At 38.8% G+C, this 12,792-nt stretch overlaps 1 protein-coding gene across 1 annotated transcript in view; it reads left to right on the top strand.

Moving 5' to 3' along the window:
- Positions 1–9,432, top strand: part of LOC113107061 (cytosolic carboxypeptidase 6-like) — a 220,144-nt gene extending 210,712 nt beyond the window's left edge. Inside the window, exons 7-8 of the mRNA XM_026269218.1 lie at positions 2,738–2,777; positions 9,197–9,432. Coding sequence (XP_026125003.1) covers positions 2,738–2,777; positions 9,197–9,210 — 54 coding nt within the window. The 3' untranslated portion in view covers positions 9,211–9,432. The remainder of the gene's footprint in view (positions 1–2,737; positions 2,778–9,196) is intronic.
- The last annotated feature ends 3,360 nt before the right edge of the window (positions 9,433–12,792 follow it).

The raw sequence follows: 12,792 nt of genomic DNA, 5'->3' as shown, positions 1-12,792 counted from the left end.
CTGTAACTGTTGGAATTCAATCCAGAAGTACAAGGCTAAGAGTGATATTTGTGAGGTGAAGGCTCATGTCAATAGACAGACAGATACAATGCATCAGCCACTGGCTGTTTTCACTCGCTGCTTTTGTCTGAAATGCTGGATCTGTACCAACAAGGCCAAGCAAAACCAACAAAGGTCAGATCAAAGGAATGGAGCAACTGGCCTTTTTCAGAGCCTCTAATTGGCAGAGAAGAAAGCAAGCTCTCAACTGGTTTGAACTGTCAATGGGAGTATTCACATGGACTGAATTGCGTCCCAAGGTAGCACTGTATATTTGTATTGTATAAGCATGTGGTTCAGCGCAAATCATCTTCTTTAAAAATAAAATGCCTTTTACTGCCTGCTTTCCAGGTGGCAATAGTGCAAGACCAAAAACTAAAATAATGAAACTCCTCTTGTCTCAGGCTCTAGGGAAAAGAGGGATTGTGGTGTTGCCACTCTCTTTCATGGATCATTTCATAAAGACTAACATTAGCTATTCTAAAACTAAGTGAGCTGCCTACTTAGAATTTTAAGGCATAAGATATTTGTCTGATGTGATGCGATGCATAAATCCAAGACAGCAGCTGATTTGAAGACATATTGACCATACATATACTTAATTTTAATAAATACTTCAATTATTTCACCCAATTTTTTTTTTTTTATGTCTACCAGTAAAGAAATAGTTTATAAACAAAGAAACAAACTGTAAATCTTGTGCACTTTGTGATAGGAGTCGTATTTGTATGGTGGTTTCATTTAAATTAGCATGCAGTCTATGTAGGCAGTAGACAACAATGTTTAGAGCAGTGATATTGACTTTCTGATCCCATGACTCTGATATGTAAATGTATGCACATATATTGCAAGTTAACTAGTGTATAAAAGGCAAAACAAACCTTTGTATTGAAATGATCTTAAGTATTAAAGTATGTAATGCAGTGCATCTCTTTCAGTTTTACTTTCCCTTAGGATCTGCTCAGAAAATGAGCTGAATTATGTTGTATGTGTCTCACTCACCAGCAGGGGGCGATTTGGAAAAGAAAACAATGGACATCATTCCAGGAGTTCGTCAAAACAAAACCTTCTACAATTACTCTTTAACGTCAACTAGCATTATATTAACACTATATGCACACTTTTATTACTTTGCGAAAGAAAATGCTCCGTGAGAGTTAGCACCTATGAGTCACGAGTATCTTCCAATTATCGCATAAACAGCACATTAACACATACTTTTTTGACAGGTGCCAGCATATTTTATGCATAAATTATACTGTTTTTAAAATTATTGTTAGCAGATAGAAAATGCACATCATATATAAGTCAAATGGCCCCAGTAAAAGACGTAATGCTAAATGCATATTGCTAACAAGCACAATGCATAAGACAACAAACTCCACAAACATTACAAACACAGTGACTGTTCATTAAAACTGATTCACTAACTCTCTTTTCATATTTTCAAACGTAGCTTCTCAGAGAGCCACCAAAAAAAAGGAACATTTTATGAATTCAAAATCAAGTTAAAGCCCTGTGGCTTCACTGGATAATTGCTAATCGTCAGGAAATGACCAGACACTGAAAAGCAGAGCTGAGTGTGTGTGTGTGCCTGAATGATATCAGTGTATGCTCTCTGCTCTACTATGCGTGTAGTGGCTCTCATGTAGAAGGACCTGCAGCACTGTTACCACAAGAGTGTTAAAGTACAGCTCTTGAGCTGCCTGGCCTCACAGTATGTGTGTTATGTGTGTCCGCCTCACACTGCAGTGTGCCACTGAGGACGCCATCAGTCTTTGATTAGGCACTTATTGATCTGAGAGTGTGACCTGTGTGGATTGCTGTAGCCTCTGTCACGCCCTCTCTCCAGGAAACAACCCGCATCTACTGCAGCACATGAATACATAACTCACAGAACGCAATGGATTACGTACACAAACACACACCAGTATTGGTGAAGTATCGTATCAGGCCAAAAAATACAAAAAAAAGAGAGAGTATACTGACAAAAGGACGAAAGCTGTGTGTGTGTGTGTGTGTGTGTGTGTGTGTGTGTGTGTGTGACCCTGGCTGGGAATTTACTATTTTCTACATAAAATCATCCCTCATAAGGTAAAGAACAGAGATTTAAATCATAGTAAAATTAATGATAGAAATCAAACTTGATGCTTGTTATCTCATAATTATACTTTGAGTTTTAAACCTGGATTTCACAGAGGGTCACAAATACACACACACACACAAATATATAAATGTGTGTGTGTGTGTGTGTGTGTGTGTGTGTGTGTGTGTGTGTGTGTGTGTGTGTGTGAGTGTTCTATGACAAAAACTAATATATAATTAATATAGAATGTATTAATATATATATTAAATATTAAATTATATGATATCTTGGTTCAGGGACCATTTTTCCTGTATTTCCTGTGTACCTTAGTGCTCAATGTAACAGGCCTGAAGAGAAGTGTAAGTTTAGTACAAGTCTATTTCACAGAGTGATATATGTGCTCTGTACTGTATATGTACATATATTTACATAAAAGTGTTGTAAAATGCATGACACACTTGTATCTCTCCAGAGAGAGATAGAGAGCAAAATGTGCTTAACAGGCAGATAGCACAAACTTTGATTTCTGAGTAAAAAATAAAAATGTCTCAGACTAGATCCGTTTCATCTTTCTGACAGAAGACCTCTGATGTCTCTTTGTTTCTTTTTCAGCAACAACGAAGACTTGATCTTCTGACCATCACCAACCCCGGTGAGTAAGCACATTATGGTTTGTGTGCATGCATGTTTGTCATCCACTGCACAGCACATCATCCAGCAACACTGAATACTTACATGGGGCTTTACAGACAGGAATGTTTGTTCACAAGGGTTGGCTGTGAGGGCTTTGTGACTTCTCTTACTTCTCACAACAAGCATCAGATGTACCCCAAGAGCAAAACCCTGCAAAAAGAGGCCTTTTCCCGTGACTTGTCAGCATTTCCACAATCCTGTCATAGCACCCCGGGCGTGTGTGTCCCAGAGCAGCGGGTACAGCCTGCGCTTCTGCGTCTCTATGGGAAGCTGAAAGTTTTGTCAATGCATCTGGGTGAAAGCTGAAACTGCATTCAGAGCATTGGGAGAGACAGATGGGGTAGCCAGGAATGATGCAGCCCCCATATGTCTAAAATATCTGGCTGCTCTAATACACTTTGATTAAAATAATGTTTATGTAAGGCACGTGGAGTAGGCTAATTTTCCCAGCTTTGCTCAGCATCTGTTACCCAAATCCACACAAGACTGTACCGCTGACCTTCACAACTTCACAAAAGACATGCACAGTGCAACATGGTTTTTAGCTTACCTCGTTTCGGCTTATATAATGAAAGTGACTTTTTTTCCCCCTCACTCTATAGCCCTTGCCATTTTGGGAGGGTAATTTTGCTGATTTCAGCGTGCAGTAAAATCTACTTTTTCTCCATAAAAACTCCACAATTGTGCACAAGCAGACTGCAGAGGGCCTCTGGAGAGCCGTTGCGCTTTTTGCTGATCTAGAACTCCCCGATTGCACATATTAAAACTAACCATTGAAAGAACAACTACTAAACCGGTATTAGATCACTGGGCTACAGATGGGCCTAATGACTTATTGATGAGGTGAACGGGGTATTTTAGCTGCTGTAAATAAGCTCGTCCGTCCCTGTCTTCCTCTATGAAACCTCGGCTGCATATTAGGATTCTAGGAAAGTGTATATGCGACTACACTGACCTCTGACCTGTGTTTGTTCATGCAGAGTGTGACGGAAACTTGTTTTCTTGCTATATGGAAAGCAGCTTGCATTCTTAGATGACCGAGGCAGATACAGCAACAGGACGCACTGACCTACCCACATATTACATAGGTATATATATATATATATATATATATATATATATGTGAGAGAGGCATGATAAAAATTTACATACATGTATCCTTAATGAGATCAAGCCGTGTCCTTCCCGGAGCCCTTGGAGGTCTTTTCGGAGTACACTGAGTGTTGGAACCTGCCGTTCTGGTTGAGGGCCTGTAGATCAGTGAAGAGGGGGTCTCGGTGCCCTGGCCCCCTCATTAACTCTCCTTGGTGAAGAGTGCTTCCCACTCAACCCCTGCCAGACCCTCTTTAATTGGACACTTGAGCAGCACGATGTGAATCTGGCTCCATTGAAGCCTGACATTTCAAACAGCTGACCTTTCTAAGGCCAGAACAGCTAAAGAATGATTAGCCTCGCCCACCGTTCCCATCGCAATGCAGAACGCAAACTAAACACTACGTACATGGCGGGAAAAAAAGGGACGAAGGAATTCTAGAATGAAAGGACTACATTTGAAGGAAATAGTTGTGCTGTGCAGGTGTTAAAAGAATTGGTAACTTTATAAAATTTGAAGAAAGTGCTGGGTTTTACTATTTGGGTTTGTGCAAATGAAATTATTTTCATAACCATTATGCTGCTTAATATGTGTCTTGTGTTCTGTCAGCTGTGCACAAAAATAAATATTTTTTTTCCAGTGGAGAGAAAGCTAAATGGTTAAATATATGCAAGAAAAAAGAGACAAGTCGCAATTCATAACTAATAAGTTATCATAACATCATCAAAGCAGGTTTGATTTCAAATGGCAAATACCGAAACAATATCACCAGGAAATGTTTAAACTTAAATTCATTAAATAATTAAACAGTATACTTTACAATAAATGTTATATATTTTGAATATGTATTTTAAATATATTCAAAAAAAATAATAATAATAATATAAAAATAATATATATGTGAATAAAATACAAAATAATAAAATAATTGTGAAAATAAAAAAATATATATTTTTTTATTATATGTAAAAATATGGTCACACTTTATTAGAATTTTCCAATTTTAATTATTAACAAATCATTAACTATATTTACATTTATTAATTTAGCTTACGCTTTTATCCAAAGCGACTTACAATTGCTATATATGTCAGAGGTCACATCACATGCCTCTGGAGCAACTAGGGGTTAAGTGTCTTGCTCAGGGACACATTGGTGTCTCACAGTGGATTCGAACACGGGTCTCTCACACCAAAGGCATTTGTCTTATCCACTGTGCCAACACCACCCTTACAACGTATGCCTCAATAAACTTCTAATTTGCTGCTTATTAATAGTTAATAGTACACACACACACAATTTTACAGTATATAAATTTAAAAAAATTGAAAGGAAAAAGAAGTAAAAAAGAAGAGCAAGAAAAGAAGCATTGCAAACACAAAAATCTCTTTCTGTGTTGAAGAGGTTTGGGCACTGTTATAGACTTGTGGGGGTCTCTAAAGGGGGGTTGCAGTGTGTTTGGAGCTTAGAGGGTTTCTGTAGCCAGAAAATTGAGTTCAGCCTTCTTTTTGGAAAGTCTATTGTCGATCTATTGATTTTAATGCCCTTTTCATATCTACAGTCTCCTTTGCGTTATTGTTCAGCTAGACAATTAACTTTGCTTGGCTGGTGTTTAGTCTCTGTGTCAGTGCCCCCCCCCCCCCCCCCCAACCATGGCCACCAGCTCAGCTGTGTTACAGAAAAAAAGGTCAATTACATTCATGAGACTTGCAGAGATGTGCAAGCTCACTGCTCTGAGAACAGATATTAGACGAGCTTCAGATCTTCTCAAACGCTGCGAGCTCACACAGGTGCTCTCGTGTCTTCATCTGTGGATATATGCTAATCATTTCTGTAATGAGAGCCTATAAAGGATCCAAGTCTGAGGAAAACAGCGTTCAGTACTGTTGTTCTGTTCAGCTGCTCCTTTATTGACACGTTTACACTGACAGCTCAAAGTATGGAAATAAACTGATTATGATGTAAACTTTTACTAATTATAATTTATCTCTCGTAAATTGTTAAAAAGTGATTTTGAGATATGGTGTTCTTTTTAGCGTTTTATTCATCAAAGAATCCTGGAAAATATATCACAGGTTCCAAAATAATAATAATAATATTAATAATCATAAAATGAAGACTGGATAATAGCAGATGACAATTCAGCTTGCATCACATAAATAAACACAGTATTACATTTTTTTCTCTATTTCTAAACAAATACAACCTTGATGAGCATAAGAGAGACTTCTTTGAAAAACATTAAAAATCTTACTGATCCCAAACTACTGAATGTCAGTGTATACTGTACATTTGTAACTTTTTACAGCAGTAAGTCAGTCAAAGTCTTTTGCATTACAGGGATCTTTTCCCCACTGTAACACACATCCACTCATGGTTTATTCCTGTAGTGTATTTTGCATAAGAGCATTTGGCCTAATGTGTAAGAATGTCACATATTCAATGAATCCCTTCTTTTGCTGTGACAGGCCTCAATGGCTCTCTGATATACATGTTTAAAACACATTCCCAGCCAGTTCCTCAGCCCTGCCTGAGCAAATGTGTCCCTGAGTGTTTTCTTGGCCATTTTTGTGATGGTGCCTGTATGGCATCCAGCAGTAAAACAGGTCTGAGCCTGATGGTCTCTGGACTGGGGCCGTGTGGCCAGACACCCTGATGTATGTGCTTTTGTGTCTGGCCACAGCATCTCCCGGCCAAAGCGGCAACTTGGACAGCTGCACCTCTCAGCGGCCAATACCTGCACCAGTGAGATCTGCCTTTAATGGAGCAGAGGGACCAGGCTTGGCACAGAGAAACAGAGAGGAGAAGATGTAGTGCAAAGTACAGCAAGCGAGATGGGAAATGATCATAACCCATTTAAACTTCTCTGTGAACATTTTGTCTTTACACCCAGATCAGTGACTGAGTGATGGAAGGTGGTTAAAAGCGAATGCAATGAAAAATAAATAAATAATGAACAGCGGTTGGTAGAGTCCACACAGAGATAGAGAAACCAAAACGTCTGTTCGGCTGCCTCATGCTGTCTATTTTCCAGTTGATTTTTTCCAAATGCACACAAAGGAGCATAGCGAAAGGGCTGTGAGCCTGTTAATGAAGAAAGAATAAGAGCGTTAATGTAGTCTGAAGGAGAGAGAGAGAGAGAGAGGGTGTATGCCGCTAGTCTGGCTTGGAAAATATTTGTAAAATATGCATCATTAAACCATTATTTAAAAACATGTCTGGAGCCCAGCCTTGAAGCTTTTCAACAACTAATGCCTCTAGTTAATATCCCCAGCCATGCAAATATCACAATTTCACGCCTTCTTCACATAATCAGCCATGGGTTTTTCTGTTCGCCGTGTGAAAAACAAAACAACACGCTCAAGATACTAAATGAAAATGCAGTGTGCTGTTTGCTATTTCTCTTTTCACGGCTTGGTATTTGTATGTATGCGTGTTTGTGTGCGCGAGAAAAGGGAAGATATGTGGGAAAATGTAAATAGTGTTTTAGGAGCCTTTCTGCAGAGACAGACTAGACAGTTTCGTTGTCACCAGGGCCACTGTCGTTGCCAAGTGCAGCGAATCCATAAGGGGGAGAAAAGAGTGAGATTTCAGGTCGGAGGACCTTTTGTTATTTCCTGTTATTTCGGCTGGTGCTTTTCAAGAGCAGGGAATCACTCATCAATGACAAAAGGTGTACTGTGATCTGTTTTTATTTATTTCTACTGAAAGTTGCTCCATAAAATAATACTAAGAAGTGAAGATAAGTAGGGCAGGTTTACTAAACAGGGCAAATTAACGTTAAAGCGCAATTCGGTAAAAGTGCCAATGGGAGGGGGAAATTCTGTGTGTGATTTACTGACAATGTGCACCTTAAAGAACACAGACACAGTCAGATCATTTCCATAATGACCAGCGCAATCTTCCAAGAGCTGTGCAAATTACCGCCTGCTTTAATACATGCTTATTTTGGGTGTTAAATAATGGCGTAAATACCATTTGATGTGCGCAAACGTTAGTAAATCGCATTGCGTTATTCATTTTAATACTCTCCTCCTACAAATTTTGCGTCTAATAGGTGAAACTCCTACAAATGCATATTCAACAAGGTCAGGTGCAAAAATAACTATCCACACTTTTTCAGCACTAATTGTTCACTACGCGTCTAAATCCTCACGTTAATATTTTATCGCCAAAAGATGGTTTGCGCTGGCGTAAGATGATAGTAAATCTTGCCCTTAATTTAACCACGCTACAATATATAATTGCATCTACATTTCGATGTTAAATGAATTATCAGATATTGTTTCCAATGCAAACAGTATGATAGCCTTATAGATTTGCAGTGAAACACTTAATTTGACTCGAACCAAGAAAAACTCATTTGGATACATGAAAATGTATGTTACATCATTTATTTAAAATAAAGTGTTCAGGTATGTACCACTTACATGTATACACGTATTCATATGGAAAACTAATATTTTATGTTATTTGAAGAAATAGTTCCCAAAAAATATTAATCAGCATAATGGATTTCAACATTGATAATAATAATAAGAAAAGTTTTTGAGCATCAAATCAGAATATTAGAATGATTTCTGAAGCATCATGTGAGACTGAAGACTGGAGTAACGGCTTGAGTTTCTTGAGTTGTTCAAAACCATTTAAAAATCTTACCAAACCCCAAAGTTTGATTGCATTTTTACATATTTTTGTCAAATACTTTTTCATTCAGAAATACCTCAAATTAAATGTGTCGCAACAAGAGTTCACATTGAGTTTTTAAACAATGGCCACTGGATTGCTGCTAGAGAGTGAATAATAGAGGTGAGTTGAGATAAGGAACCTACATGGTCAGAAGGGGACAAAGAAACAGTGATTGAGAGAAAGAAACAGGGATAATCCTGTGAGACTTCATCGCCACTCGCACTGAACTACCCCCGCTCCTTCTTTGCTGATTTCTTCCATTCCTTCTTAGCTGCTAGCTTGAGAGGAGACTTGATGTGGTTACCTGGTTACCACCAGGCCTCGTTTGCAGGGTCACTTCATTAATTCCTTTCCTGGTGATATGGTGGCATGCGTTGGTGTGTGTTTATGTTTGTGTCAGCTCAACAAAGAGCGGTTCGTTCTCACGCTCCACCTGCCGCTGCCCTGTTATAGGATTCACCCACGCACACTCAAACGTTAGCGCACAGTGATGGCCAACTATAGGCCTTGATTTTACCGCTGTCATATTAGCACACCTAGTAAATCTAGACAAGAAATTAGCTACTCTTGGTAAACATTATGTCATTTCCCATTAGGGCTGGAGAGCTGAGACTGCTTAAGAGAGGATGAGAACCAGGATGATAAAAATTGCTCCTGAAGTGTGATGTCATGCTGTGAAAGTGTGGGGCCTTCTTGTTATAAGATGTCTTATCAAATAGCAAATGAGCTAAATCTGTGTCAGCCAACCATCTTTGAAAACAAGGCTTTGTAAAGCCAACATTAAAAGTTTGTCGACTACTTTTTTTTTGCTTAAAAATGGCAGTTTATTGTGAAAAGGATGAATTTCTTTTCATTTCCATTCATTTTAATTTTGCTATTCTGCATCCTGAATTAATTTTAAACTCAAAAAAGTATTATTAACTTTATAATGCAGGTGTTCCCAGCAAGCACTGGGGCGTGAATAATTATTAGGGTTGCATTTAGCCACAGTTTGCACTGTTGCTTATGTTGATGATGTTGTCAAGATGTCACAAGTTTTCTACTCAGAATAATTTGTGTTATTGTAGCACAAAAATAATTAATGTTGTTGTGTTTTGTGTACGTGTTTGGGTCTGTGTGAGTAGCTGGGTACAGTGATTTGTAAATATACTTCATAAGGTTGCATTGTTTGTACAATCAGCTCTTCACATTATTGGCCTGTTTAGAGTGTGCTTGGAAGTTAAATTTGTCTTACTGTTTTATGTTTTTAGTGCTATTTACATCAGATTTAGAAGTAAAAGTTTTTCTTAAGATTAATTAAGATTTTAAATTAGATTTAGACTACTTAATTCAGAGTCGAGTAGAATTTACATAATTACATACCACATTCATGGGGGAAGATCTCATGAAACTGTAGACTTCCTTCACAGAGACCGTAGATGTAGCTGTAGCTGTACATTTCTACACTTAGCATTTTACTGTAAAAACCTTTTTTCACTTAAATTTTCACCCCTTTTATGTAATTTTGCTCTTTATAAATATTCAATGCTACCAGTTTCAGAACTGAGAACTGACAATCTATATCTATTTGACAAAAGCATAATGATTATATATGGTCTTCTTTGCCAGTGAACCCTTTATGAGTACTTTCTGACATGTCTTTATCGTGCAGATGGATCCAGTAATCAGCTCCAAGCAATCAAATATTCACAGTTTATCGTCTGCACACAATGAGGACAAATGAAGTGTCCACGCAGCGTGAGTCTGACATTACCCAGGACGAAGGGGAAAAGCACAGTCTAGTCTTTCATATTAATGCAGCCCAGAGATCATATTTGGAGGTTTGGGAGGCAATGCAGATTCTTGACCTGGCCGGATCGATAGCGTACGCCCCAGAGAAATCCAGATGAAGCACACCGAACAGGGCCAAAGTATAAGAAACATCTCAGAAGCTCTCGTTTGTTCTTTAAAAGGAAGATCAATGTCCCCCCTGCCGCCACTCGGAGAATGCTCAGCGGGACACCGTGCTGGCAATGATACCCCTGTAAATATTTGATGAAGGGATTGAGGAGCTGTTATACAATATAGTTTGCGTCTGCTCAACCTGTCAGTTTTGAAGTCGGTCTCAAAACAGTGCTGCGCAGAGCTCCGTTTCAGGGCTACTGTTCATTTCACGCGCTATCACTTTTTTTATTGCCCGACTGATGATTTCACGGCTAATCAATTATTCATGAGGTACTAATTAAAGGACAAAATAAAGTAACCCAAGTAAGGGCAGTTCAATTAAACGAGGAGAGATCATTGCCTTGTAAGTCGCCGGTCAATAGAAGACGCCACCCCCGCCAACTTTTTCCAAACGCGGCATCTTTTCCCCGAACATGCGGGAGCCGTTATTTTAAACCATATTTCTAAAGTTCCCTAAATGAACCCTGCTGTCCCCCTCTGTGCTTCACAGATTCTGGCAAAAACGGCAGGTTTAGAGCTTGCCGTCTGGTTCTATACTTAGCCAGCCAGTGCCAACGCTAGCATACACACGCGCACCTGGACAAGCTTCTGTCCGTCTCCCCGATTGGCACAGGTGCGCTGTTTTGATTGGCTGCGTGCTAATGGCTAATGTGTTCCTGGCTAATGCTTCTGTCACAGCTCCTCATGTCCATCCCTCCCCACCTTCATCACCATCCTCATCCTCTCCCGGGCACCGAACCAAAACATGCCCACCACCATCATCTCACCCGACACCCACCCTCTTTCCTATTCTAGTCACAGAGCTCCTACCTCCCTCTCCGAAACTCGGCTTCATCATCCACATCATTATGGAGATTATCCCATGTCTTTTATTTAATGGTGGCTAATGTATCACCAATAAAGATGAATGAGGGGAGCTGTGAAGCTCTAATTGGAGGGACATGATGTCTGACTCTGAGCCGCAGATAATGTCGACACTGCCAAACAGTTTATGAGGCACCAGCACCAGTCTAAGTGTGTGTTTAGATGGAGGGGGAGCAGACACTTAGTTCAAGTGCTCATTGTTTGAGAACTGCGTGTGAGAGAGTGTTATTTGATCTGTTTTCATGAATTTTGCGTTGAGAGGTTTTGCTTGTATGCTAAAATTCAAAATGGCATGATTGTCTCCCATCAGCTCTTGGCCTGGTATGTGTATTGAAAGTCTTGATGGCATATTTAGCTTTCGTTTTCCTTTATGTGAATTTTTTATTTATAAGAACGATATGAAATGCACAGGAACAAGAAATGATGAGGAGAACACTGTGAGCCACTACAAATAATACTTTTTTCATTCATGATCTAGTTTTATCCATCATAAAAACATTGTAATGTGATTTATTTTTAATGAGTTTCCTGGAAATTGAACCAGTGACCTTTAGTATCATGTTCTGCTCTTATACTTTCTTTTTTCCTTTGTGAAAGTGTAAAAATGACAAAGCAGTTATGACAAAGCTGATTTAATACAATATTCAGTGAATTATTCCTGTACTTACACAGATCTCTTTCAAGCTTTTCTACTCTGAATTTTCACATCAGGTCTGTTTTCAAGGGGTGCCCTAAATTTATTCAATTTTTTTTCCACTTTTCCATTCACTGTGTTTCAACTCATAAAGCTAAGGTCACATGCAGAGCTATTTTGTATCTTTTTTAAATGTAAGTTACTATTTCAAATCAACCTAATAACATACGTGTTCATGTTAAAGCAATAGTTTACCCAAATTATTATTTTTTTTAATTCTGTCATCATTTCCTTACTCTCATTTCCTTCCAAATCTGTCTTCTGCAAAATGCAAAAGATGATATTCTGAAAAAAAATATATATATATTTATATAATGAAAGTCTGCGTTGTTTGAACAAACTGTTGAAACCTTCAGAATTCTTTTGTATTTAACAGTTTGGAAGATATGAAAATAAGTGACAAGCTTCATTTTTGGGCGAACTATCGCTTCAAATAAAATTCCAGACCTGTTTGCTGGGAAAGTAGCTCACAACAGCTTGGAATTTAGTTGCAAATTTCACATTTGATACATTCTGTCCTGAACTGGAGCCACTTGATCGCATCAGCCAGGGGATCTGGGAAGTCTTACTGGAGCGGTCTCTGAGTACAGGACAAGCCAACCATTGAGGGGCAGATTAGATTAAGAATAATCCTTTCGCTGCACGCTGAGCCCGTCTGCAAAGTCCACTCACAGTGCATCAGTTCAGCAA

The sequence above is a fragment of the Carassius auratus genome, chromosome 8 (assembly GCF_003368295.1).
Source record: "Carassius auratus strain Wakin chromosome 8, ASM336829v1, whole genome shotgun sequence".
In the NCBI taxonomy this organism is placed as follows: Eukaryota; Metazoa; Chordata; class Actinopteri; order Cypriniformes; family Cyprinidae; genus Carassius; species Carassius auratus.
The sequence above is the reverse complement of the archived record's forward strand: the minus strand, read 5'-3'. Positions and strand labels throughout refer to the sequence as shown.